This window comes from Dunckerocampus dactyliophorus, chromosome 9 (genome assembly GCF_027744805.1).
Source record: "Dunckerocampus dactyliophorus isolate RoL2022-P2 chromosome 9, RoL_Ddac_1.1, whole genome shotgun sequence".
Classification (NCBI taxonomy): Eukaryota; Metazoa; Chordata; class Actinopteri; order Syngnathiformes; family Syngnathidae; genus Dunckerocampus; species Dunckerocampus dactyliophorus.
The window spans coordinates 631182-658399 of NC_072827.1; the positions used below are offsets into that span (position 1 = coordinate 631182).

Below are 27218 nucleotides of genomic sequence, written 5' to 3' on the forward strand. Positions count from 1 at the left end.
TTTTTAAAACAAAGAAGTATTTATACAATGCATTGCTTTTATATACTGTACATTATATGAATAATTGTGCATGTTGTATGAATATTTTCATGACTATTATAGTAATATTATAGTTCGTGTCTAGTCCAGGGGTCACCAAGGTTTGTCCTTGTGAGAGCTACTTTTACAAAATGAAAATGGCCAAGAGCTACTCATTTTTGTAACATTTCTTTTCAGAGCTTATTTTAAAGCCAAACAAAGTGAATATTCTTGTTTTACCAGAACATGAACAAAATGCTGGTGTCCACAACTCACATGTTGTATTTCACAATGCATTTCTTTCTACTCTTCTTTCATTATTAACTGGACACCTGAATGAAAAGCAGGCTTGCGGGCACCTCATGTGGTCGTGGGGGCTACCTGGTGCCCGTGGGCACCACGTTGGTGACCCCTGGTCTAGACGTTAGAGCTACCCTGTGCCACATCTGACTTTCCACCAATGCAGGATAAAAACACAATTGCAATATACACAACCAGTCAAACGTTTAAGGAAAAACCTACATTTTTAAGTGTTAAGATGGTCTGTTGGTCTGTCTCTGTTCCGTTGTTAATTCCTTTTTTTCTTGCCATTACTGTAGCAACATGTCCAGTCCAGTGCGGCTCAACTAATGTTCAGGAGGGTACAGTACCACAGTGTGTTCCCAACACTGTTTTTAGGCCTACAATATTTAGTCTATATTGTGATTTTTTTCATTAACATACCTGCATTAGTCACCGAAAATTAAAGAAGTTCAAAATGCTTTGTTCCTTAGCATTAGTAATAAAGTCATATTTTACATTTTGTATCCTCAGGGATGCGTTGCTGTGTCCCAGTTTTCGTGGCACAGAGGGACAAGCTCAGAAAGGCAGACGCCTCTTTGTTAACACCAGTGAAGTCATACAGGCCTCAAACACACGACCAATGGCGTAGCGAGTAGCGAGTCAGTAGCTGGCTCTGAGGCGTATTTTTGTTTTCAGGGGAGGACGGCGGTGGACTTTGACGAGCCGCTCAGGATAGTCGAGGACTCGCACTGGACAGAGCAGCGGTGAGAAAACGATTTATCCTCCCATGTCAATGAAAGTGGGATGTGTTGTATTTATCATTTAATTTTTTAATGCTGTCCATTCAGCGTCCCAGGGTCTTAAATACAACTTTATTTTCCAAGGCCTTAAAAATCCTTAAATTATCTGGCGGAGGCCGCGGCTCTCACGAAGTCTGCCATGATTAGTAGTGGATTAGTACACAGACATGCGCTTTCGATCCTGCTGTTGTTGACAGAAGTAGCATTCATTGCTATGGACGCTGTGATATCAGTGTGCCCGAGAAAGAAGTTCAGGTAATGCTTAAAATGACCTCAATGGAGCAAAATATTGCATTACATCTTGTCATGAATGTGTCTGTTACTGCATGGTCACAGCAGGTATATAAAATGTTGCTGGAGTTTTTTAGAGGGCTTTATGGTTGAAATACTGTAGGCGTGTCCCTTTTTACACTACAGACCACAGAAAGACCCCAATATTTATGGATCTCACAAAAACCTTCGATACAATTAATCACGACATCTTAATAACAAAATTAGAAAGGTACGGAATTAGAGGATTAGTTTTGAATTGGGTTAAAAGCTACCTAGCAAACAGGAAGCAATTTGTAAAGCTAGGAGAATACACATCTGAGAGTTTAAATACTATATGTGTGGAGTACCCCAGGTGTCCATATTGGGACCAAAACTGTTCAATTTTTATATCAATGACATAAAGTGACAAAGTGACAAAACACTTAAGGTTGGTATTATTTGTGGATGATACCACTGCCTTTTGTTCGGGGGTAGGCACACAAGAACTAATTAGAAAAGGCACGGATGAAACGGCCATATTAAAAAGATGGTTTGATAAAAACAGATTATCTTTGAACATAAGTAAAACTAAAATGATGCTATTTGGTAATAGCAGAAAGGACACGTACAACCAAATACAAATAGATGGAGTGGACATTGAAAGGGTGAACAAAAATACATTTCCGGGGATTATATAATCTGTAAAAGTCACATCAAAAACATACAACAAAAGGCGGCGAGAAATGCTTCAATATTGAATAAAGCAAAATTTGTTCTTAATCAAAAATCCCTCCACACTCTTTACTGTTGTCTGGTATCACTATATCTAACTTATTGTGTGGAGATAAATTCAAAAAACAATACAAGCAGTTGAACTTGTTTTGTTATGTGTGTCTCTATTTATTATTATTTATTTATTATTATACCAATTATTCTATTAATTTTGAAAAAATCTTGATATTGACATCATGTTGTTCCATCACCTTATCATTATTCTATGTAGTAAAACAATCACATACGGAATACAGGAAGGTAATATGTACTGTACAAGATGTGTAAGGGATACTTTGCTCCTTCCTGCTCCTTTTGGACATGTGGGACTGTGAACTGAATGATGTGATGTATTCCATTGTAACTTCCATGCATGTTCAAATCCAATTAAGCCATAACCATTGTTAGCTACCTCGTGCTAGCTGTTTTCTCTCCTTAGAGTGTACAGAAAAGGGAAGAACGTGTGTTAATGTTTCACAGAAGGATTGTACCTGTATGTGATGGGCAACATTCTAAAAAAGTGCAGTTTTCCTTTAAATATGTACTTAAGGATTGTGCAGATACCCTGACATCCTACCCCACATGACTTGTGGCTTTGTAGTTACAGGCCAAAGGTCGCAAGCGACGGTGAGCTCCACATTGACATGATCAACCAGCTGAAAGAGGCTGTGGAGCTGCTGCAGGATCCCAGCAGGTCACAACGCAACTGTGGCTTAGACTTAGCGTGTGGTTGCTGCTTCAAACTGCTTTCTTGTTAATGTTTGCCTGCTTATTTTATTCACGAATAATCCAAATCACAATGTGTTCCTGCTCGTGCGTGTTTTAGAATGAGCTCGGAGCAAGAGGACCTGTGTGGGGTCCAACTGTACCCCGTGGAGATGGTCACGGTGGAAGAGTCGGTCAAGTAAGTCTGACAATCCTGCTCAAGAAGTGTAACACAAGTACCGTAAAGCACCGTGTATAAACCACACTTTTTTTCCACTGGTAGGAAGCAAAAAATGGGGTTCTGTTTATACACGATGACAGGTCTGTGACCAGACGCAGAAATTGACCAGAAGTCCATTTTAGAATAGGCGTCTGTGGGTCAGACAGTTGCTTTGACTTTAGCGCCCTCTGCTTTACAGTTGCTGAAAATGCTTGTGTATGCAACTAACTTATCTGACGGCTGTCTGTATTTCCACAGTGAAACCATCTCGATATACACTGAAGCTAACCTAAGCTTCCAATGTCAAATACAAGTTTATTCAAATTCACACTGAAGCAATGCAATAAAATAATAATAGAGAAAAGGAGAAGCAGTGAAAGATAAGATATCAAAACATCTCTGAAAATTGCAAATTTCTTTATTTTGATTTATTATTATTATTATTATTATTGTTATTATTATTATTATTATTATTAATCTGTGCTTAGCCATAATATTAAAGATCTAGATGCCGAAGTTCAGATTACTCCTTTCTTCTTCTTTGTGAAATTGCTTAGTACCTTTACGCATGTTGATTTGAGATGAAAGAGTTGGCAAGCATTTATCAACTAAACATTTTTTTTTCCCCGCCGTGAGCCTGAAAATGGGGGTGCGGTTAATACACGGGTGCGGTTTATACACGGTGCTTTACGGTATGCACAAAGGCTTCTAGTCGTGTTTCCACTCTTTTGTTTGGATATTTTGTGTGTTTACAAAAGTAATTGAGGTCATTATTGAACCTGTAATTAACCCAATCAGTGCTTTGTAGTGCATCCATACAGTAGATCCCCGCTATTCGTGACAATGGCAAAGTACCACAAATAATGGGCTCACCCATGCCTATTTTACATACCTTCAACCAGTCATTCTCAACGGTGGGTCGCAGATGTTAAAAAATCACAAAATACATTCAAATCTGTAATACACAACTGATGTCTGAGTTACTTTTGCACAGTTCTAAGTGAAATATCTTGACTTTGTGGTCTTATTTAGTCCAATTGGATATTTAATTTGATGCATTATTCCATTCATTTAGTTTCATTTAATGTTCGAGTTCTGAACGACGTGTATTAAGAGCATCGTTATTGTCACAACAGTCCTTCTAAACTCTGAGGACTAATTACATCTTGGCTGACATGTCATGTGGAAGTCGGGAACAGTACCTTTTCAAAAAGGGTGTGTTCCAACTATGGGGGACTCACACTCCTCAGCCTGCATGGGAAAGTCTATTGTATGTGCTGGAGAGAAGAGTACCACCGTGGTTTTTGTCTTGGTGGTGGAACACTGGACCAGCTCTACACCTTCGCGAGGGTACTGGAGGGTACATGGGGGTTTTCCCAACCAGTCCACATGTGCTTCGTGTTGGCGCACTACTGAATGCGAAGGTGTGCTTGTACAACGGTGCTTCCCATTTCTCATGAGCGTTGGTCTCCACCAAGGCTGCCCTTTGTCACCGATTCTGTTCATCATTTTTATTGACAGAATTTGCCAGGGTAGCCAGTTTGGGAGTGAAGCTTTGTCTCGGGTGGGGGAGTTAGGGGAAGGCTGGAGTGTGAGATAAACAGGTGAATCGGCGCAGCGTCAGCAGTTGCACTACAACCGTACCGGACCGTCGTGGTGAAGAGAGAGCTGAGACGGAATGCAAAGCTCTCCATTTTCCGAGAGAGAACTGGTGTTTTTTTTTTTTTTTCTCACAAATAAAAAAAATAAAAAATGTAAATGTACAGTATATTTTTACCACGAAATCTGGAGAGTCAATGCTGTACCACGAACAGGTGGGGATCTACTCTACTATTAGTTGGCCTTTTCACTGTGCATGAGAAAATCCAGAAGATGCCCAGTGGGATATTTTGTTATATTCTTGTCCACCCCCATGTGTATTTTTTAGTACATTATAGTGAGTTGATGGTAAGCTTCTTGGGCATGTCTTAACTGGACTGTCTTTCCCCTCAGTGGACAAGACAGTGACGACGGCGCCTCAACACCAAAGGTACGTACACGGTGGATGCAGAGCAGCAAAGGTGATGGCAAACCGGCAGAGACTAAATGACTTTTCTGGAAGACGAACTACTGCAAATGGGAAACTGACTTGCTGGAGGTTCACGCGTAACACATTTTCCCAAATAGTCGGGGTTATTTGTTCAAGTGGACGGAGCCCCCAATGCTGTATTGAAATCTAGTTATCTTTCAAGTCTTAAGAGTGTGTGACTGTGAGCCCATGAAGTTCCACCTCAATGGTTTGCTGCCTTCTGCAGCAGCAGCACACGGAGGGAGGTGGCTATGAGTTCCAGAAGAAGAGACAGATGATTCTAGAGAAGGCCCGCTTTGAGACCCAGCTTGCATGCCGGGAGTATGAATTGCACATGCAGGTAAACCTGGCGGCAAGGAGGTGCGTCCTTTCAGGCTCGGCCTCCATCACGTCTGCCAGTAAACCTGACGCCGGTTTACTCGTGTGTCCGTGTGCTGTGCTTTGTCTGTGAACACAGAACTGCCTTTTTTTTTTTTTTAGTACTAGAATGCTTAGAGCTCTGTTGTTGTCATGGCAACATGGATGGCCTACTAAGGAGGACCAGTCTGGACATGCAGTGTGTGGTGTTGTGTTAGCAGCAGTGCTAACATTGCTCTTTGATCAGACAATGTTGATCTGAAGACGTGATTATCACAGGCAGGTCAGCGCATACATCGGCTTTTTTATCCTCATTTTCAAGGTGTTGGTGTTTACCTCATGGTTTCATAACGCTTGCTAAGGTCATCCCTTCATTGTCTGAGCTCATGGAGGTTCATTTGTTTCTTTACTACCAGAGCTCGCTACCAGAGCACCCAATTTATGTACTGTTTTTTGTTTTTTTCATTTGAATTTTGTGAACTGCATCTTTTGTTACATCAAATTATGCTGGGGGGGGGGGGGGGGGCAGAATGTGTGTGTTTTAAAAATAAAATAAAAACAAACTTAAAATATTGTGTTTTAGGATTCAGTTTATAAAAAAAATGTTTTATAAAAATTCAGTTCAGAAAAATTTAACTTCTAAAACATTTCGTCAATAAGAATTCACTTCATAAAACTTCAGAAAAAAAAACTTTTGATAAAAATCCAGTTATAAAAATTAATGATGGAATTCATTTCATAAAAATTGAGTTTATAGAAATTTACCTTCATAAAAAATTGTTTATAGAAATGCTAAGAAATGAGTTCATTAAAAATGTACTACAAAAAAATTTGCTTCAAAAAAAATTCTGTTTATAAAATATTTAAGTTCATAAGTTCATAAGTTTATAAAAATTCATTTCGTTCGTTTCAAAAAATTGGGTTAATAAAAAAAATCAGTTTAGAATTAATAATTTTATTTAGAAATTTATTTTATAAATTTATAAAAAATGAATTCAAGAAAAATATTTTAATGAAAAAATTACTTTATAAAAATTGTGTGTAAAACAATTCAGTTCATAATTAATTCAGTTCATAAAAATTGACTTCACAAAAATGCAGTGCATGAAAAATTCTGTTACTAAAAAATCTATGAAAATTCACTGAATTTCAAAACACACACACACACACACATTACAAATTTTTATGCAATGAAATTGTCAGCATAATTTGATGTCAACAAAAAAATCAGTTCACAATTCAAGTGCCAAACATTCAGATACATAAATTCAGTTGAACTGAACTGAATTTGGTTGCAAAGAAGCGAATGAACCTTTGTATAGCTTCTGTTGTCCACTATTGATTGTCCTGAGACAGATAGGAGCATAGCACAGCTGTGCCTTAAGAGAGTGTGTATTGTCTGTGTAGTGTGTGTGTGTGTGTGTGTGTGTGTGTTGTCAGCTTGCATGATAGCTCCTCTTTCATTTGTGTTGCCGCAGCGATGTGACCGCTCTCCTGGTGGAATATCTGCTGTTTCCAGCCCGCCGTTTGGACTGAAACCTCGTTCAGGTGAGTTGAGATGATTGCCGTGTGGTTGGACACACCCCCATCAGTAAACAACTAGACATCAGGACCCAGAGAGTGACACCCCCCATCCCTGCCGTGCAAGCTAACGTGCTAACTGCTAACATCAGAATGTTAAAAGTAGCTTTGCTTGTCTGCTGAGTCTGTGGCGCCATGGCAACCATCTGGCCTTTTGTTTGCTTAGCATGTGAAGTGGCGCTAATGAAGCTAACATGACGCAGACATGAAGGTGATTGTGAACTAATCATTTTTATTGTGTGTGTGTGCTGTCTTGTCACGTGCCATATCCCATTTTGACATTTTTTTTGTTTATTACGGTTCTTGCAATGATCCGCCGCATGACCTTTACCCCCGATGCACGCCAACCACAACCCCTCTCCTCTTGACCTCCCTGTCTGTAACAACCATCCTCTTGTGATGTTTCTTGGACGACCTTCCTCCACCTCCTGGATGTAGCCCCGCCCTCGCTGCCTTGCTCGCCCCCTCCCTCTCCCTTCCTTCTCTCACAGGCCCCGTCCCTCCTCAGAGCTTTATGCCGTAGCCGTGATGACGGAGGCGTACTGGACCGCGGTAGGTCCCGGACCAACAGAGCACCAGAGGGCTCTATTTGAATTTTGGGTTTGGAGTTTCAGCTTGTGTTGTTTTGTGTTTTTGTTGGTCTTTCCAGGACGTCGGGAAACATTTGAGCTCATTTCTAGCGTAGAAAAGGTTCATGCACAAATACACATCATCTTCTCTTTTCACCTCCACTTTTTTCAAAGCGCGTTGGAGCGTGATAAGACATTGACTAATGGGTTGTAATGGGTCCTGGCCCCCCGGAGGCGCGACACCACTGGGAAGAGACACTCTAGTATCGTCATCATCTCTGCTCCTGACCTCATTATCCACCAATCGTCTGCGTGCGTCTGCGTGTATTTTGTGGACCAGTGACTCTACTCATCTTGTTTGGTGATGATGATGATGATGCTTGTGTCATTTGTAAAGCAGGTTGACAGTCAGCAGTTCCAAAAACGTTGAGATAATTGCTTAGCGTCCCTTCAGGGTCATCTCACACGCAAGCGTTCTTGGTCCGTGGAAGGAAAATAAGGCCACGTCACTGAAAACTAGCTGCAGGTTCATGTTAGCACCCTGGCTCCTTGGCTTGTAAAGGGTGAGCTCAAAGCAAGCATGGTCAGGGAGACTAAATGTAGTTTTCACTGTGATGCTGATGAGTTCATCAAGTCATTGATATCAGGTGTCCTTGTTGTAGCATCCGATGCTCTCTCATCTCACCCCTCCATCCCGCTGGGCTCCCTCTTGCCCTTTCCTGCCTGGAAAAGATGTGAAACAAGAACGCACTTGATGCTGTGTTTTATTGTGCACTCTAAGCAGTCCAAATGGTGCGCGGTGACGGACGCTTACCAAACTCAAAAGTTGCCCATATCGACTATGTAGTGAACGGGGAGGGACTGCCATACAGAATCAACGGCGGAATCACTGCTTCATTGGAAGCAGAGCGTACACTCAAGTGAAAAAAATCAATTCTTAATTGCAAAATTGTGAAGAGGAGAACAAATCTGTCAGATGTTTTGTTGGGCGATCCGAATGTCGGTGCGCCGTCGATTAAAAACCAGAGAAGAAGAAGAAGAAGAAACATCTTGACCTTCATTTCTGGTAATGGATTTGGGACAGCACTGCACTGTCAAAGTGTGCGCACTCAGGAGCGAAGAAAGCTGTGGACACCGTATAGTTCCTGATGTGCACTGGTGGACGTATTCCATTTGAGACACACCATGAGTCCCCCCCCACGCATCAAGTCACAATCAGAGCTGCCAATCTCATCACTTTCTCTCCTAACTCCTCCCGTTCTTCTCCTCGTCCCCCTGCAGTGTTCCTGCGGAGCCACAAAAGTCTGGAGTCCGTGGACCCTCAGTTCACCATGAGGAGAAAGATGGAGCAGCTCCGAGAGGAACTGGAGCTGATGGAGCAGCTGAGAGACGTGAGACATCAGCAATCTCCCGGTGCAAGACTGTTCTTGACCTCTTCGTGCTCCCCCAACAGAGCATCGAGAGTCGTCTGAAGGTCGTCCTTCCCGATGACTTGGGCTCCTCGCTGATGGACGGCGTCGTGCTCTGCCACCTGGCCAATCACATCCGCCCGCGTTCTGTGGCCAGCATCCACGTTCCCTCACCTGCGGTGGTACGCCTCACACTGCTCCGACCTCTGATCCCTGAGAGGATTGCTTGCTGTGTCAGAACACAACGTGTCCTTCGAACCCTTCAGTGATGTTTCTCTTGCAGCCGAAACTCAGCATGGCCAAGTGTCGGAGGAACGTGGAGAACTTCCTGGACGCCTGCAGGAAGATCGGCGTCCCTGAGGTAAGACGCTGCCTCATCATGACCGCCGCCTCTCTGAACTGGGCGCGTTCTCAAGTTTGGATTCAATGAGGACGGCTCACTCGTTGAGTCCAACTGACACGTTACTTTTGGACCATAAGCCTGGGTTATGCTTTGTCTGTCGCCAAAACGCAAGGAGCAATGTTGACCAATCAGTGAGCAGCCATAGCTTAGTTTTTCACAAGCAAACAGTAGTACTTAAAGAGAGTTATTGTATTATTGGAGCTAATTGATGTCACTTGTATTTATCATTCATGATTCAGTTGGCCTCTACAGTGGCCCACTTTGACCTTTGAACCTGAAAAGTGCCCAGTTCAGCCTTGTAAACTGTGTGAGCTCCTCAGCTGCCCTGCAAAACCACACCGGACTAAAAACACCGGACGAGCACAGTTTTTAGCAGGACAGCTGACGGCAGCGTCAAAAGCACGACGCAGGCCAGGAGGAAGGCTGACGGCTTTATGCCACGCGGACCGCCAAGACGCTTTAAGAACGAAGCCGCTCACTCAGCCTTCCTCGCCATGAGGCCTCGCTGTTGTGTCGTGGCTGCTTCCTCCATCTGAGCGGCGGCTTCCTGTTCTGTGTTTGTGCTGATGTTTTGTTGTTGTAGTCAGTCTTCTGCAGAAAAAAGTTGGACTTCATTTGAGTAGAAAAAGTATGGAAGGAGGATTTAAAAAAAAAAATAACATGAATATTTCTGATGGTTGGTATGTAATGAGCGAAACCTACAAATGTAGTCATAATTAAACAATGAACTGATATTTTTATAACAGTGAACGTAACTCCATGACATTCTAAGGCATAGGAAGGCCCATAGGAAGTCATTTGAATTAATCAGTTCCAGGGTCAAACTGTGTCCATCATTAAACCTTTACTAAAAGAAAACTGCACTTTTTGGGGGGATTTTGCCCATCGTCCACATGAACACATATTTCTTTCCCTTTTCTGTTCGTTCTAACAAGAGAAAATGAGTTAGTATTAGCCATCTAACATTGTACATCATGGGGGGTACCTATTTCGACTATGAAACCCTCTAAAAAACCCTTTTATCGTTTTCTATTCATGCAATGATCGTGCATTAACAATTACACTGATGATAACATGGAACACTTCCAGTATGGTGGCGTATTGTGATCATTTCAAACATTACCCAAAGGTCTTTCCTTGGCGTGTTGATTTCACATAGCCCATGAAGCTAACGCCACTTCTGTCACACAAACAAGAATGCACAGGCGACAGTGGACACAAATGTAACGCCAAGAGATGTGTGAGGTCTGATGTTTTTTTGAGGAGGCATTTTTGTGATGTGAATTTTTCACTCTTTACAACGCATATTGTCTTGAGAAGCCAAACTCTTCACTTAAATGGCTCCAGCAACTAAACAGAACTACATTCCTAGTCAAGGATCTCTGACCAGAACCAGACCAAATGGGGGGGGGTGAGTCACTGTTGATGGACTACACTGCTGATGGGGGTGTCTTACAACTTCATGTCAAAACATCCCAACTATCCCTTTAAGAAACAAATAGGAAAGACATGTCGTTTAATTATTGCAGTCGCTCCTCTCTTTCAATGGCACTGGCTGCCTTGCACAGTAGAATTACTCAGAACGACTCCTAATAAAACTGGAACTGGAACTGGAGTCCAGGAAATTGCAGTAAAACAGCAGATTAGCGGTGATGGGACAGGCAAACGGGTCGGAGCACGAATGACCAGTGTGAGCGCAGCCTTGCTGCTTTGAACGTGAGTCCACTTCTGTCACGTAAGTTCCCATCTGCGTTCTTCAGCATCTCCTCATCTTGATGTGCCTTGTTGACACCCGCACTTACTTTGGAGGGACGCGTTGCAAACAAGCCAAAGATGCTCTTGCGAGCTACGCTGTGCTCTGATGATAGTTTGAACCCCTGGAGTTTTGTACGACTTTCAAGGTGTATGTTTTCCTAAACGGATGTTAGAATTCAGAATCGTGTGACCTCTGGAGCGTTGGACAAAAACACGCAGGCTACCTTAGCGTGGCTAGAGATGTCTTCAAACGTCTGTCCTTGTTCTGTGCTGGCCGGCCTGTTGATGACCTTTGACCGCTTCCTGACCCCCCCACACACACACACACACACACGCACCCCCACACTGTAGTCTGTCTTGCTAACTGCTCCCGCTGCTGCCTGCTATCTGGCTGCAAGCTGCCCCATGCTAACACGCTGCTAGCTTGCCGCGCCGCTTCTCCCACCAGCCACCTCGCTCTTCGCCGGCTGCCTACTGGGAGGCCAGATGAGAGGCCGCCTCTCCGTCCTCCCCGTAAGCATCCCTGCTCGTCGCCATGGTTACCCCGCCTGCCCCACTGATCCTTCACCCCGTGGCCATTTCTAACTTCCTGCCTCTTCTTTCTCTTTTCACTGTTCGGCTGGATCCTCGTCCATCTTATCACTCCATCATCCCTCCTTCCTTTTCATTCATGGCCTCTCCTTCCTTCATTTATTCCTTCCTTCCTTCCTTCCTTCCTTCATCACCGCCGTCCTCCTCATGGGGGCGCCAGTCTTCACTCTGCTCCCCCTATGACATCACCCAGCGCCGCCTGACTCCGATGTGTACCACCGTTGCGACCCTGGTGGGCTTGGACGCCATCGCGGCAGACGGAAAACAGGAGGAGGGGATCGTGACTCGGGGTCCCGCCCTGCCACCAGAGGCCCGCTCATTGGTCTCTGTGACCACTCAGACCCCGCCCCCGACCTGGCAGCCGTGGGACCTGATTGGCTCCAGCCTGGTTCACGTCCTGTGTCTATTGCTGCTGTTGGCCGTCTACGTTTGGAGTGAGCTGACATAACCGTGACCACAGCTGCCCAACGGCCCCTCCCTTTTTCTACACAGGCTCCTCCTCCTTGTTTTGGCTCATGTGATTGGTTGAAAAGGAACTAGACCAGCTACACGGTTACTTCCTTATTTTTGGGGATCAAACGTGCTTTAAAAACACGCAAGGTCCTTGCTTGCAAACTTTCCACATATTTCTCAGCATATTTTGCTTGGAAAACGTTAAGAGGAGAGTTTTTGCACAAGCTGCCTCGGTCACTCTTTGAGGAGGTGGAGACTTGAAAGCGCCTCGACGTGTGCACCGTTACAACGATCATCCTGTTCCACGTTCCTCCTTACAACGAAATAGGAACCATCATGCACAAAGTGTCATTTTTTTTAAGGTTCCAAGCTAGCCTTGAGCTTCTTTCTAGGATTTTTGTTATGTTTGAGGATGTAATTATTTTAGTACTTTAAGTAACTAGCTCCAGTAACATTGTAACAAATGACATTTATTTTTGTTCCGTGTTAGCATCAGATGTTAGCTCGGATGTAATCGTCACATTTCTGCCGCTGTGCTGTGACTTAAACAGCAGGTTGGGAATTCAATGTTTTGGTCTTTTTACAAATCATTTCCTTTTCAACTTTTGGCCCGCAAAATGAAGACTCTTACCACCATGTCTTAACAACACAACAGTTGGTGTGCTGGCTAACTCGCTAGCATCAAGAAGAAATCCAACCCAATATGGCCGCCAGGCGAGCATGCTGATGGGTCAAAAGCCTTATTTAAAGCGTATTCCCTCATCTTTTACCCTTTCTCTTGTCCTTGAAAATTTAGCTTTTAATTGAAGAAGTAAGAATCTGGTCTTAAGTGCTTTAAGCTGATTTACAATACGACTCTTCGCTTCACGAATGTATTAAGTTTGATGTCAAAGTAGAATGTGAGTAGTTAGCGTTTTAAGCTGTTTTAGTTCAAGTATTTTCTGGAGACGGCGCTATTAAAGACTAAAGACGTTCAGGGACATTCTGCTGTGTAGAGTTTTAAAAGCTATGAAGACCAGCATTAACACACAATAAGAGTGAGGCTGTGTCTCAGTGCATTTTCTGGTCTTACACTTAGGCTACGTTCCCACTGAAGGCTATGATGCCCAATTCAGACTTTTGTTCAGATGCGACTTTTTCATGCGGTCGTTCACATTACCAAAAAAAGCGACTTGTTAACGTGAAAGCAAAGCGTCCAGGAAGTGATGTGCATGCGCAAAAGCAAGACGTCACACGCATTTCTGTGCGTTTATGCAGGTAATGAACGCGTTTATGGAAATTTCAAGGATTTTGTGCAACGGGAGAAAATATTTTCTTAACCAAATGATTCCACGTAGGAGATTAAGAAGAAAGAGGGCAAGAATAAGGATCTCGCGTTCAATCCTTCCCTCACTCGTGAACAGGACCCCGAGGTACTTGATCTGCTCTACCTGGGGCAAGAGATGGCACTCCACCCTCTTCCGGGCAAGAACCATGGACTCGGACTTGGAGGTGCTGAATCTCATCCCGGCTGCTTCACACTCGGTTGCGAACCGATTCAGTGAGAGTTGAAGGTCACGGTGGGTTGGGCATCTGGTCAGGATACCTCCCGGACGCCCCCCAGGGGAGCTGTTCAGGGCATGTCCGACCGGCAAAAGGCATCGGGGAAGACCCAGGCCACCATGGAGAGACTACATCTCCCAACTGGCCTGGGAACACTTCAGGATACGCTGGCAGGAGCTGGACGAAGTGGCCGGGGAGAGGGAGGTCTGGGCTTCCCTGCTTAGGGTGCTGCGACCTGACCTTGGATAAGCGGTAGAAGATGGATGGATGGAGGGCAAGAATTTTGGCGATGGCAGTTTGTGTCGAACTTGCTGCGACGTCTGTTCAGAGGAGCGTGTGGCTGGCAGGAGCCGCTTCACTGACACAAAAAAATCATTTTCGACTGACAAGAAGAACTTTTGCCTACATCGGTGAATACCTTTATCCAAGTCTCGCACGGTAAACCACGCCTTTGGATAACATACAGTATAGGTCGGATATACGCAAATTGACTGCATTATCTGCATACGAGCTACATACTGAGCCGCATTTGAAAAAATCAGTACATCAACAATCATGTACAGGTCACATATGCACAAAAAAAGTGAAATTGACCTGCAGTGTGGACATAGTGCTCAGTCTTTTAATGCAGTCATCATTTCCGGTGAGTGTGCAAAGACAATAACAAGTCTATGTTAACTTGTGGAGGAACATTTTCTTCTCTCTGGAGTTTGATCATAAAAACGTGTTTCCACGCTAGGGCCGTTTTCTGGAAAACTGGGAATATTTGTGACCCGCCACTCGGAAAAGATTGTTTGAAAGCCACTTACTTGTTGGAGTTGATTCTCAAATCAATGTATTGCATTTTAGACTTTTGGAACCAGGGAACACCCAACAGACGTTTGCACTTCAACTCGTCAGAGGTCAGAAATGTCCAACTTCCCATTTGTCTTGAACACCTTGTCACCAATATGTCTTGTTTTTTATCTTCTTGGAATACGAAGTGTGCCAGTGAGTTCCAGGATGGTTGTCACAAATCCAAACTGCATGTTTTCCCCCTTTTAAGTCATCTAATGCAGCCATTCCCAAGCAAATTGCAGGGCGTATGTGGAAACATTACATTTCCAAGATGACAAGTAAATATTCTCAGTCATGTCATATTAGGCCAGACTATAAAATAGAAGAACTAGTTTCCCCTAGGAGACAATAACCTGTGGCACAGCTATGCCAAAATCATAGCAGTTGTGTTACATTCTACTTTTGGAGATGAATGAGGGAGTACTCATGGTATGCCAAAAAGGCTCTGGGGGTACACAAGACAAAACGTTCGGAGACACTAGTTGAATGCACTTGCCCCGCCTTGTCATCCACGCACTCCTGGAAGGATTCTTCAGGTTGTCCCTTTGACCCCTTGAGCTTGATTAAGGGGAAAAACACAGAGCCAGGTCGGCTGAGTAGGGAGGTTGCACCAGCATGCCGATGTTCTTCAGCTCTTCTCATGCACTGAACAAAGCGAACACAGGATCTCCTTGTAGTTATGCTGGTTGACCGTGTGGCCTTGTGGCAAGAACTCGTTGACTCAAGACTCAACAGTGCTGGAACTTTTCCGACAGGCATCGTATATAATTGCTTAGTCAATTTTGATCTGCGTTGCATTGAGCTTTAGCATGTTGAATAAACAGAAGGTGAAGGCTAAAGGCTAAAATGGCCCCCATACACTCCTCATCAAAATGTTAAGACCAGTTGAAAACAATTGCAGTTGGATTTTAGGGAGGTTCTAAGTAGAGCTTCACAAGCAAAAAGAAGAAATGGGAGTGAGGCAAAAAATGTTTTGAGTAAGCAATTTATTGCAAACAGCCATTAAACTAAAACAGCCTGTTCGTAAGCTGATAAAAAGTTTAGGATCACAGCTAAAAAAAAAAAACATTCTTGCGCCATTCTTGTTAATCATCTAAAAATTGGTTTGTGGATGATGCTTGTTTTCAGGAGGCTAGTGCTCCAGGTGGTAAAGAGGGCATCCACTGTCTGGAACTGATGTCCATTTTTATAAACTTCCCTTGCCATCCATCCCCAAATGCTCTCAATTGGATTTAGATCAGGGGAACACACAGGATGGTCCAAAAGACTGAGGTTATTCCTCTGGAAGATGTCCTTTGTCAGGCGGGCATTGTGAACTGCAGCGTTTGAGGGCCATGAGTTGTGAGGGATGCACCCTGCAACATCTCCACATAGCCAGCTGCTGTTTGACGCCCCTGCACAACCTGAAGTTCGATTGTTCCGTTGAAGGAAAAGGCATCCCAGTTCATGATGTGCCATGTGGGAAAACATCTCAGGTGGGATCTCCTTGTCATGCCAGTAACGTTGGAAGCCATCAGGACCATCATCAAACCTCATCAAAGACTAAAAGTTTCTTCTCCCTTTCAATGTCCCATGCTCTTGTGCAAAATCCAAGCAGGAAATTTTGTGGTGTTGAAAGAGAGGAGGCCTTTGAAGACATCCTACCCTGGTAGATACCGTATGATGGTTATTAGACTGCACTCTGCACCAGTAACGACCTTCATTAGGGCCGAGGATGGTCCCATGTCTTCACGGACAGACAATTGGATCCTCCTGCTCAGGGCCGGTGACATTGTTTTGGGGGTCTGCCACTTGATTTTTTTATTCCATAACCCTGAGGGTTTTTAAATATGTTTCTTAAGCAGTTTCTGTCTTCCAACGTCAGCAGCCGTGCTCATGCAGCTCCACAATCCCACCGGCAAGATGTTGGCGTTTAAAGGCTGTGGTCTTCAACTTTTGGTGAGCTGATGAACGGCCTGTTTCACATTCATGCTTGTTTGCAATAAATTGCTTACTCAAAAAATGTTTTGGCTCCCATTTGTTTCTTTTTGTATTTTGAACCTCTGCTTAGAACCTCCTTAAGATCCAACGATTTCAATTTGTCAATTCTTGCAATTTTTCAACAGGAGTGTGTAATGAAAGTTGTGAGTGGACACCAGACAACAATGATACATGACAAGAAGGAAAGTAATGAATATCAACCTCTGCTTTGTCTCCCCTCCTGTGTGGGGCAGGACAAGCTATGTCTTCCTCACCACATCCTGGAGGAGAAAGGCCTGGTGAAGGTGAGCGTCATGGTCCAAGCGCTGGTGGACGAGGTGCCCCCCAAGCAAGGCCTGCAGACGTGAGCTGGGCGAAGCCGCTTTTGACGGACACGTACACGCCACACGCTCGCATACACCCGCCGAGACTTGGAAATGTGTGGAAATGGCACGCAAATTTTGTGTTTTTTTATTTTTATTTTTATCCCCCTCTTTCGGAAACGGAGACTCTAACTTTCTCTCATTGGAGGAAGGGGGTGGAGCATAACAAACCAAGCTCCTCGCCCCCTCACTTGTCCAGGTAACAAGAAGAAATGTTGAATCGTAAATCGCATTTCTTTCGCCGGCTCGGTGTCAAAAGTGGTAACAACCGCTCCGTGTCGTTGGCATTTTCATTTTGCACATTTTACGGATTTGCTGAATTGAACGCAGATCAGATCTAAAGGACGTAACTGCTGTTGTTGGCATAAAAACTTCAATCTAGAAACACTGTGAGAAGTCTTTTGCATTATGGGACTGAATTATAATTGATCACCCAAGTAGTGTTTTAGCTAGTGGGCGTCGCCCGGCCAGTGTCTAGCGCTTTTTACAAAAGAAACATTTTTGTATGCTGTTGGGCCAACGTGCTACCACTTTAGCTGCATTTGTATTTCAAGGCAGATCTATTTATTACCACAGGTCGGCGCTGAAGAGGCTTTCCGGTTCTGTGCATTCAAGATGAAATATCCCAAAAGTATTTTTCTCTGGTAATATATTTTTGTGATCATGGTGTGTTTTATAAAATTGTCGTTTCTGTGGAGTCCCAAAAGTGTGTGTTCCCAAAAGTAAAGTCGTTTTTTTCGGATGCTTAATTGGCTTCTTGCGCCACCAGTGAACTTGTAACACCAGACCGAAGGACGTACAGTAAACGCTTATAATGTCCGCTCTTGTCTTCATACGTCCGCGTTTTTTATGATGTGCCAAATCACAGCGTGACCCCATTCGGATGGTTTGTGGAGAAAATACGCAGTGGATCCTGTGGCAACAACACAAAGTGGATCCTCTGGCACACATTCCTTCCAGCAGTCATCTGGGGCTGTGCACTTTTAAGTATGTAAAGCAGGGGTGTCCAATGTGCAGCCCAGGGGCCATGTGTGGTCTGCGGCACATTCTACAAATGCAATTCAACAAGAAAACTTTGGGGGGAAAAAAAGAGCAAAAATTTAAAAATGGCCAGGTCAAAATATTAACAGAAAAAAATTGTCATCTAACAAGAAAAAATCGTATTATGAGAATAATCATTATTATGAGGAAAAGTAGGATCACATTAGGAGCATAAAGCTGAAATAATAAAGAAAAAGTTGTAATATTATGAGAAACAAAACAAAAATAAAGTTTTAATTTTTGGAAAATTAAGTTTGGGGAAAAGTTACAATATTACCAGAATAAAGTCATAATGACAAAAAGAACATTTGTAAGAGGGAAGTTGAAATAGTTGGAGAAAAAAAAAAAAAAACAGCCGAAATGCAAAAAAAAACATTTGTCGTTTTACAAGAATAAAGTCCAAATATTAAGAGAAGGAGTCGTAATTTAATGAGAAAAAAGCACTAACTTGTAATATTACAGAGGAAAATAATCATTTTAGGAGCATTTCACATGTCCCAAAGCATTTTTCTTGAAGTAAATGCAACTTTTTAACATGTCTGCGTAGGATGGTTTACAAAATATTAAAGAGGCCCTTGCATCTTTTTCTTTTTTTTTTTTTTTTTAGTATATGGCCCTCAGTGGAAGAGGTTTGGACACCCCCGAGCTAAAGGAACATCATTATGGCGGCCTCTGCTGGTCAGGAAGACAAATCGCAGCATTAGCAAATTTGAACTGTTTGCTCTTTGCTCAAGCAGCCAGCCTGAAAGTTGAGGGTTTTTTTTTTCATTGTTGATTTTTACTGTATGATACCAAAAATACAATTAGTGTGAGAGCAAACGGTGTGTAGCAGTGTTACCCTATTTTACCTTCTAGCTCTTTGTACCCATATGGAGCCATAACACTTGAAATAAGCCCAATATAGCTTTGAGTTTGAGCAAACGACATATTGGACGCATTTTGGAGCGGTTGTCATGTGACGGTCACGTGACTACTGGGTTATAGCTCGTTTTCCAAAAGCTATTTAAAAATATTTACTTGTAATACTTTAATGAAGTGTTAAGCGTAACAATTCAACTGTTCCGGAAAATGTCAGACATTTGCTATGAAAAGACTGATGTGGCATATTTGTCAGAATAGCAACGAAGCACAAAATAGCGTCGAGTTGGTTTCAAATAAGGAATGCATTTTCACCCAATGTAAGATATGTAACACTACACACGTTTGACATAATGAGTATTTTTTTTTCAAACAAAACATCGGAAATGTCCTTTGTGTGTGTCGTTGTCTTTTAAGCACAAACAAGTATTGTAAGAGACATCCAGTAAATTATGGCGGCCTCTGCTGGTCAAGACGACAAATCGCAGCATTAGATTTGTTTTTGCTCTTCACTTAAAGTAAAACTATTTCTTAGGAAATTTAGCCCATCATCCACAATCCTTGTGTTACATAATCCTATAAAAACAGCTAAAAAGAGGCAGGTGAGCACGCCTGTAAGGGGAAGCACCTATTCCGCCAAAGCCTCCTGAAAAACCGTCAACACTCCATTTACATATAATGTGACGTGCATGTTAACCAAGCTACAGCAACATTGTTATTAACATTATTATGCCGAAGAACGACTTTACTAGTGTAGTGACACTTAGCCACACCACACCGGCTAGCTACTAGCCAGCTAGCGACAGCTGCACCACACACTGGCTAAGAGCACCGCGCTCACAACGCCTCAGGCCATGACCGAAAGGTAACGCTACATATTGGAGCTACCGCCACTGCTGCTGTGTTTTTGGGTTTGAATTTTGGAAAAGGTAACGCTGGGTGTAGAAACAAACAAAAGAAACATTAGACCCTTGTATTAAATTAAAAAAAAAAGTTTGTTTCTACCTTTTTGCGTTCTTTAGTAATCATTATTAGAACATAGGTACGTTTCAGGAAAATCCCAACTAAAAAGGGAGAAAAGCAGCTTTTTGTGAAAAGATACATTTCAAGCATAACTTTCACTCTGACACTAATATTTTTTGCTTTTGTGACAGCTGAAATATGTAAACAACTATACCACAACATAAACAACACAGGGTTTTACATCAAAATTATTTACAAATGAAACACGATGAACTATTTGCAATTTTTACATTTGGACCAAAGCTGTGTGTGCACAGGTGCGTGCGCGCGTGTTCCTTCGTTAAACTTCCCCTACAATGCGTAACCTTCTGCACGCTACACTCCTCCATGTTCTTCCACTTCCTCTTTGCTGTCGAGTGTTTTTACAGGCAAATGATCCACGCCGAGCTCTCATCAAATGCACTTCTGCCACCTTGTGGCAGTTTTCATGGCTTCAAACGTCTCTAAAAGTGGCATCAGCTCTGTAGCCTGCATAGGTGTGTCCCATTACGTGCATTAATTACTTATCTCTTTTTAGTTGCTTTTATATCTTTACAACACACAGACAAGAGAATGATGTGTGTTCATGTCTTACATAAGGCATGTGGATAACGGCCAAAAAGCCCCAAAAACGTGTGATTTTCCTTTAACGTGGTTGTTTAGTGAGAGCAAACAGTGCGGTGTGCTGCTACATTTTCCTGCCTGCCTTTTGAAAAAGATAAAATATGTGCGATGAACAATAAGCAGTTTGGTATCCAAAGCTAAGTAAGTCAAGAGACGGCTATTTAAAAAAAAAGTGTGCTCATGTTGCTCGTGTGCTCATATGGCTCCTTGTTTTCAATTCTTCTTATTCCTAGAAAAAAATAACATCACAAAATTTGGAGTTGAATATTTTTTGTTGGACAGCAACGTGGTGATTTTCTCTTTTTATATGCGTTGTCACATGGCGCCTGTTGACGTCTGCTTGTATGTAGAAAGGCGTTTCCCCAACACTTGCGTCCTGTAATGCCACTTTTCAGCTGCATGGGCGACGTTGAGGAAACAGACGTGAGGTAGTTGCGTGTTGTGTGTCTGCACTTACACTTTGGTTGCGTCTCAAATGGAGTACTGTCGTCAGTACACTTGAGTAACTCAGTACACAGTCTTCCCTCACTACATCGCCGTTCACCTTTCACGGATTTGCTGTTTTGTATACTTGTGAGAGTTGAAGACAGTGCAGCTCCACATCTCAGTATGTGTTTACGTGCCCGCATGAGCGTATTAGGAACCCACAAGTAGACAATAGCTGGTTAAATATAGAGCCACAACAGTCCTTGTTGGCTAAGGGACAAAACCCCGCCCATTGTGTTCTGTTCCCCGATTGGCTGTAGACCATTGTCAATCAATCTCCTTCGTGCCGTTACCTGTTGTGGTGAGCTGCTTGCTAACCTGCAATAAACAGTAGAAGAAGCAGCTAAGCGGCTAAATGAATCTTGGGTTCCAAGAGTAGGACGAGGAGGAGGACGACGGCAGCATCAATGTTTTAACAAGGATACAAAAAAAGTGCCAGGAGAAGGCACAGTCAGAGCAGTGAAATATAATATAATAATCCTCTTATAGCGGGCTAGTTTGGGAACCAACCCCGCAACAAGGGAACACTACTTAGTTGATGAATTTAAAAAGTATGGAAGTGTGTCAACTAAGACACAGCCATACTGTGTACCGTGTGTTCTGAGAGCATAGCGGCAGCCACACCAAGACGTCAACGTGTGTGCCCGGATGTTCCACGGGCAAAACGGTGCGTGCGCAGCGATGGACACTCGCACCCTCATCGTCACCATCTTATGGGTTACATTTTATGATCATTTCTGGCACGTGCGTAAAGACTTGATTTGTGCACCCAGGAGCACCGTTGGTACTTACTGGGGCATACTGACGGAAATACACCATTGGAGTCGCAGCCCCCCTTTTATCTCCAGCAATAAACACTAACACAATCTGCACTTTAAATGAGCATTCATTTCTTTGATGCTACTCAACTCATGTGGTGTACATGGTGGATTTATTTGGATTTGTGTAAATATGATGGCCACAAGTGTTTTGTTTTTTTTGTACTTGGGAGCAAATGTATTTGAATGAAGGATGTTGTGTGTTGAAGCATGAAAAGACCCTTTAAGGTCGCCTTAACTGCTGTGGCGCTTGTCCAAAAGAAATGCAAGTAAAAGAATGCTTTAGCACGTCTGCTTCTTGTCACTTTTGTCCACACAAAAATTAACCGGCGAAGCATCAACTTTTATTCTGGAAAAAGAAAAAATCAAGGTCACAGGATTGTGTGCAGCGGTGTCGTTTACACATGCTCCGCCCTAAATGGGCAGCTGAATGAGAGTGGGCGGTGCCAGCTGGCGGCTCAAGCATTGAGGAACTTGGCGTGATGCTTGATGTGGTCGCTGATGAAGGAGTAGATGAAGAAGTAGCTGTGGTCGTAGCCCTGCGGGGGCAAACAAACTGCTGGGGGCCATTCAGTGGCATAGGGGACGTCATCTGTATTTGGACTGACCTTCTGCAGCCTGAAGACGACGGGGATCTTCTTCTCGGAGCAGGCGGCAATCAGGTTATCGGGCAGCAGTTGGCCCGCTGATCCGAACTGGTCGTCGCGGCCCTGATCAATAAGGATGTCCAGCTGAGGGCCCGAGTACGCCGCTGCCAGGACGGTGGCGTCATATGCCTGAAGGAGGCCACGGGATGGAGCTTGTTGTACAAGGGCGTCACTTTTTAAGTTGGACACCGCTAACGAGGACAGGCCTCTTACCTCCCATGTGGCGCGGTCAGGACCTAGGTACCTGGCAAAGGCTTTCTGCCCCCAGGGGCACTGCATGGGGTTGCAGATGGGGGCAAAGGCCGACACCGCCTGCAGAAGACAGAAGACAGAAGACTGTTTCCACCAAGTGCTCCAGTTCAGACGATTCACTGTGGGCCCAACGAAGAGCTGTGGTGATTTCGGCACTCTACAGTACTTACCTTGTATTTCCCAGGGTTCTTCAGGGCACAGATGAGTGCCCCGTGGCCGCCCATGGAGTGACCGCTGATGGACATCCTGTCCGGGTCGGTTGGGAAGTTTGCATTGATCAGCTTGGGCAGCTGAGAGCAGAATCAAAAAGATTAAAAAAAAAGTTTCCACAGCCAAAACAGGTCCTGGGTACCTCCTGGGTGACGTAGGAGTACATGCGGTAGTTGCTCTTCCAGGGTTCCTGGGTGGCATCCACGTAGAAACCGGCTCCGGTGCCGAAATCCCAGCTCTCGTCCTCGCCTTCAATGTTGCAGCCGCCTGCAGCAGGAGACCAAGACGTCATATCAGCTTTTTCTGCTTGCATTGCACGCTGCCTCGTGGATACTTTGTAAAGCAACACAAGCACAGATATGCTAAGGCATGATGTACATACTGTATATACGAAGAAAAAACTGCATCTCATCTTTGTGGTACTGGTGAAAAAGTGTATTAGTATCAACTTTTCCTATGTTTGCTGTTTTCTTTTTTTGTTTTCCAAATATTTCAACTCCTAAAATAATCCTCATACATTTACTTTCCATAATGTTATGACTTCATTTCCATATAACTTTTTACCCCCCCAACCTAATTTTCCAAAAATTGCAATTTTATTTTGTTTTTGTTTCTCATCATTTTGACCAACGTTTCCTGGAACATTTCAACTGTAAGCTACAAAAATGACATTTGTTCCCTCATATTACAAGTTTATTCTCCTAACAATGTGACTTTCTCTGATTAGAATATGACTTTTTTTCTCTTTTGACTTTATTCTCGGAAAATTACAATTTCAATTCTGACTTTCCTCCCATATTTGGACTGTTCTTGTAACATTTTTTCTGCAACCTAATTTACCCAAAATGACAGTTCTGACTTAAAAAAATTATTTTTCTTTAAAATTTCTACTAAATGATATTTCCTCATAACATTACGCCGTTATTTTCATGAAATTGACTTTTTTTCCCTCTTAATATTTTGACATTCTTGTAAAATTACTGCAGTTTTCCCCATTTGAGCAGTTTTTTTATGTTTGCTTCGTAAATTATATTTTTAGAACATGCCGCAAGCCACAATTGGCTCCCCTGGCCACACTTGAGCCTCTCAGTGGGCGTTCACAGTGAGGTGACCAACTTGGTCATGGAAGGTGAGCGATTTGGGATGGCCTGTTAGACATGGCCTGTTAGACATCTTGTCTAACAGGCCATCCCAAATTGAACGTTTCTTCCTTTTTTTTGCAGGATGTTTCAATACGGTCCTTCACAGCCTCCTGGAATATTTTTTTGCAGTGAAATGCAAGCATTTCCTTCCATTTCCTCAACGTGTTAACGTCACATGTCTTTTCAAGTGTGCCTGAAGTTACAGGCATTGTTTAACATGTTAACATTCTTACAAGTGTAAAAAGAAGTTCAAACACTGTTCCCTAAAGTCTGGACACATAAAATACATACATTATACAATAAAAAAAAATTTCATTCATAACAAATAAATACAAGGAAAAAAAAATCTGGAAAAAAATTAAAATGTTCATGTTCTGCGGCAGTCATCACACTTGCTATTAAAAAAAAAAAATTTAAATGAAAAAGCCGAAGAAGCCAAGTAAATCCTTTACGTGCACACTGGGCTGAAGTCACAACTTTACGCTAGGGAAGATTTCTTTTCCAGAAAATTCCGGTTGAACTCCAAATTGCAGCATTTTTGGGGTGTTTGACTTTCAAGGTCATGCTAACATGTAGCCACCTGGCATTGAAATTCAGTCAGTCCTACTCAGCAAGGACCTACGTGACTTTGGGAAGTGCGTGGTCTGTGTAGGCTGTCCCTGAATTGGGACACGGCTTTTGTGTGCTCGTGTGTGTGTGTGTGTGTGTGTTCGTACGTGGGCTGGTGTCTGGAGCAACGATGATGATGCCGTTCTCCGCCGCCGCCAGCTGACTTCCTGCCTTGGTGATGAAGTTCTGCTCGGTGCAGGTCAAGCCTGCAGGGACGCAACAAACAGTCAATCAAGACACCTGTGGGTATAATTCAATCGTGACTGAGGGAAGCACTGCCACCTGAGAGCCAGTACATGACAGGACATTTGTGCGTGTCAGCTTTGGGGGGCAGGAAGACAGCAAACTTCATCTTGCACTTGAGCTCGGCGCTGGGGGGGGGGAGAAGCATCCCATCAGCATGCGAGATCCACCCTCATATCAGAGACACTGGCATCACCTGTCATGTTCAAAGACCTTCTGGAAGCCTCCTGCACACTTGTTGTAGGACACCTGGGTGACAGCCATCTGAAGAGCAACTACACGTCATCAGTTACATGTAACAGATTACTTCACACTTAATTACTCCAGTGTAACTCCATGCACCTGCAGACTACACCAAACCAAACCAAGAAAAGCTATTTTTAATTACGCAAAATCGCGGACCACTTAAATAAGATCAAATAAAGTAACTTCCTAGCTCAAATATCAAAGTTGTGTGCGTGCCGAATGACGGAGGTACGTGATTCACGGAGGTTGTTACCGCTAAGTATCTTCAGGCCACATCAGCTATTACTTTATAACAACAAAAACATTTACAATGACCACATTTCAGGCCAGAGTGTCGCTTACTTGGGTGAACGTGCCAGTTAGCACGTCTCGACCTAAAAGGACTAGCACGGCTTCCTGCTGGGAATTTACGTCACTCGGTGATTTGTGGTCAAGCACATCAACACATTCTGCTTTAGCTCCACGGAACATACCTCCACAAAGCGTAGTGTTTTTCTTATTTGCGTGTTTTAACCACAGAGCGCTAACGTCCGCGCCGCGGGTGGGAGAGTCCACAGTTCATTTGCGTCTGCCTAACGTAATGACGTCAGGACAGCCTCCTCTTACGTCGCTACGTCCGCCGCGTATATGCAGAGCACTGTCGCCAGATGGCAGTAGACTGATGCAGAACACGTTCAACACAACTGAAAGGAAAACTGCACTTTTTTTGCCCATCATCCGCTTTCTCTTTCGCGTCCTAAAGACAAAACACAGACAAAAAGCTGATTCATGCACGTCATGGAACAAACCTATTCCGCATAGAAAGCCCACTTAAAACACCTCCAAAAATCTCCAACATGTAGTAACAGTCACATTCATGGTAACATTTAATACAGTATTTTGCCTTATTTAGGTCATTTTAAGTATTGTAACGTGTTTCCTGGGTGCATTGGTCTCACAAAGCAACATAGAAACGAAAGCTACACCTAGCGCTAACTTTTCTAAACTCAACAAAACAAAAACGCAGCAGCTGTGACGGCAGCTCCAATATGTAGCGTTACCTTTCGGTAGTGGCCTGAAGCACTGTGAGCGAGCGTACAGTGAATCTGCAGCTGCTAGCCGGTGTGTGACAAAGTGTCACTACGCCAGTAACGTAGTTCTTTGGTATAGCAAGGCATAACAACATGCTAATAACAATAATAAAAACAATGTTGCTGTAGCTTGGCTACAGCGACATTATCCAAATGTGCTGGGAGCCATTGCTCGACATGCTAACACCATGAACATGAGTGAAGCAGAGCGTGGGTGCTGGGCATACAGCGTCCAACACAGCTTTCAGATCTCACTTTGAAACCTCATAATCTGACTCGTTGGCATCATTGAACACGAGAACACAGCATTGTGACAACATTGATAGGTCAGAAAAGAGGAAACGCATAATAGGTTCCCTTTAAATGATTTCAGAGTTAGCCTACACACGCACGCAGCACTTCTGTTTTGAATTTTGTTGTAACAGGTAACATTTAAAAAAAAGATTAAAATGTTTAAAGTTTACGTATAATCTCTGTAATGTTTTACGGCTCCAGGCTTTTTGACATGCTCCTCCTGCTGGTCTTTGCAGCTGCAGTCGCTTTGCTTGCAGGCAAGAACACCCACTTCATGACGTGTCTCACGTACAGTGGAACCTTGGTTAGCGTCGTTAATCGGTTCCAGGAGGTGCGACTCAAACTGAAACGTATGCTAACCGAATCAATTGCTCCCTTAAGAAATAATGTAAACCCAATTAATCCGATTCAGAAAGCCGAAAAAGTTAATACGAAACACGTTTTTCTTGTTTTATATGCAGAAACCAATTTCAAATACAGTCAAACCTGTCTTAGCAGCCACCTTTATAGAACGGCCACCTGCCTATAGCAGCCACTGAAAAATCCCCCCACAGCAAATGTACATGTTATAGACCCTGTGTATAGCAGTCACCTGTCCAACGCGACCAGCGGCCACCCATTTTGTCTCCCTTGGTCAATATCTGACCGCATATAGCGGCCAAATTACCAACTCAAGTAGAAGCTTCATGCACGAAAAAGTTTAGTTTTTCAATCAATGAAG

At 43.4% G+C, this 27218-nt stretch overlaps 2 protein-coding genes across 11 annotated transcripts in view; one reads left to right on the forward strand and one right to left on the reverse strand.

Annotated features, from left to right (window-relative positions):
- Positions 1-22072, forward strand: part of lrch1 (leucine-rich repeats and calponin homology (CH) domain containing 1) — a 57099-nt gene extending 35027 nt beyond the window's left edge. For 2 of the 7 annotated variants that reach the window (XR_008572536.1, XR_008572539.1), the window contains exons 10-20: positions 997-1064; positions 2725-2817; positions 2950-3027; positions 5041-5077; positions 6952-7021; positions 7493-7606; positions 8905-9014; positions 9077-9214; positions 9316-9393; positions 11942-16551; positions 16827-16910. Coding sequence is in view for 3 of the 7 variants with exons in the window: in XM_054788335.1 (XP_054644310.1) it covers positions 997-1064; positions 2725-2817; positions 2950-3027; positions 5041-5077; positions 6952-7021; positions 7493-7606; positions 8905-9014; positions 9077-9214; positions 9316-9393; positions 16478-16551; positions 16827-16875 (909 nt within the window). In the remaining 4 variants the exon portion in view is untranslated. Of the gene's footprint in view, positions 1-996; positions 1065-2724; positions 2818-2949; positions 3028-5040; positions 5078-6951; positions 7022-7492; positions 7607-8904; positions 9015-9076; positions 9215-9315; positions 9394-11941; positions 16552-16826 lie in introns of all 7 variants that reach the window. The other 5 variants (XR_008572537.1, XM_054788335.1, XR_008572538.1 and 2 more) reach the window with 5 other exon arrangements.
- On the reverse strand, positions 21879-25711 carry esd (esterase D/formylglutathione hydrolase). Of its 4 annotated transcripts, none has more exons than XM_054788339.1 (9): positions 25607-25711; positions 25084-25151; positions 24927-25015; positions 24752-24850; positions 23036-23160; positions 22854-22973; positions 22645-22743; positions 22393-22560; positions 21879-22323 (listed from the first exon to the last, which is right to left on the reverse strand). In XM_054788339.1, the coding sequence occupies exons 2-9, from the start codon at positions 25149-25151 to the stop codon at positions 22243-22245; spliced, it is 849 nt and encodes a 282-aa protein (XP_054644314.1). In that variant the 5' UTR covers positions 25607-25711; the 3' UTR covers positions 21879-22242. The 4 variants fall into 4 exon arrangements, with proteins under 4 accessions (XP_054644314.1, XP_054644316.1, XP_054644313.1 ...); XM_054788341.1 differs by having other exon boundaries at positions 25084-25162; positions 25607-25667; XM_054788338.1 differs by having other exon boundaries at positions 25476-25608.
- Between the last annotated feature and the right edge of the window lie 1507 nt (positions 25712-27218).

What these genes read in the sequence shown, in the direction of transcription:
- esd (XM_054788338.1), bottom strand. Translation starts at nt 25,604, where the DNA reads ATGTTCCGTGGAGCTAAAGCAGAATGTGTTGATGTGCTTGACCACAAA. An exon ending in TAACTGGCACGTTCACCCAA is followed by an intron (nt 25,152 to 25,475) that starts GTAAGCGACACT and finishes GTTGCTCTTCAG; the next exon opens with ATGGCTGTCACCCAGGTGTC. An exon ending in AGAACCCTGGGAAATACAAG is followed by an intron (nt 22,744 to 22,853) that starts GTAAGTACTGTA and finishes TGTCTTCTGCAG; the next exon opens with GCGGTGTCGGCCTTTGCCCC.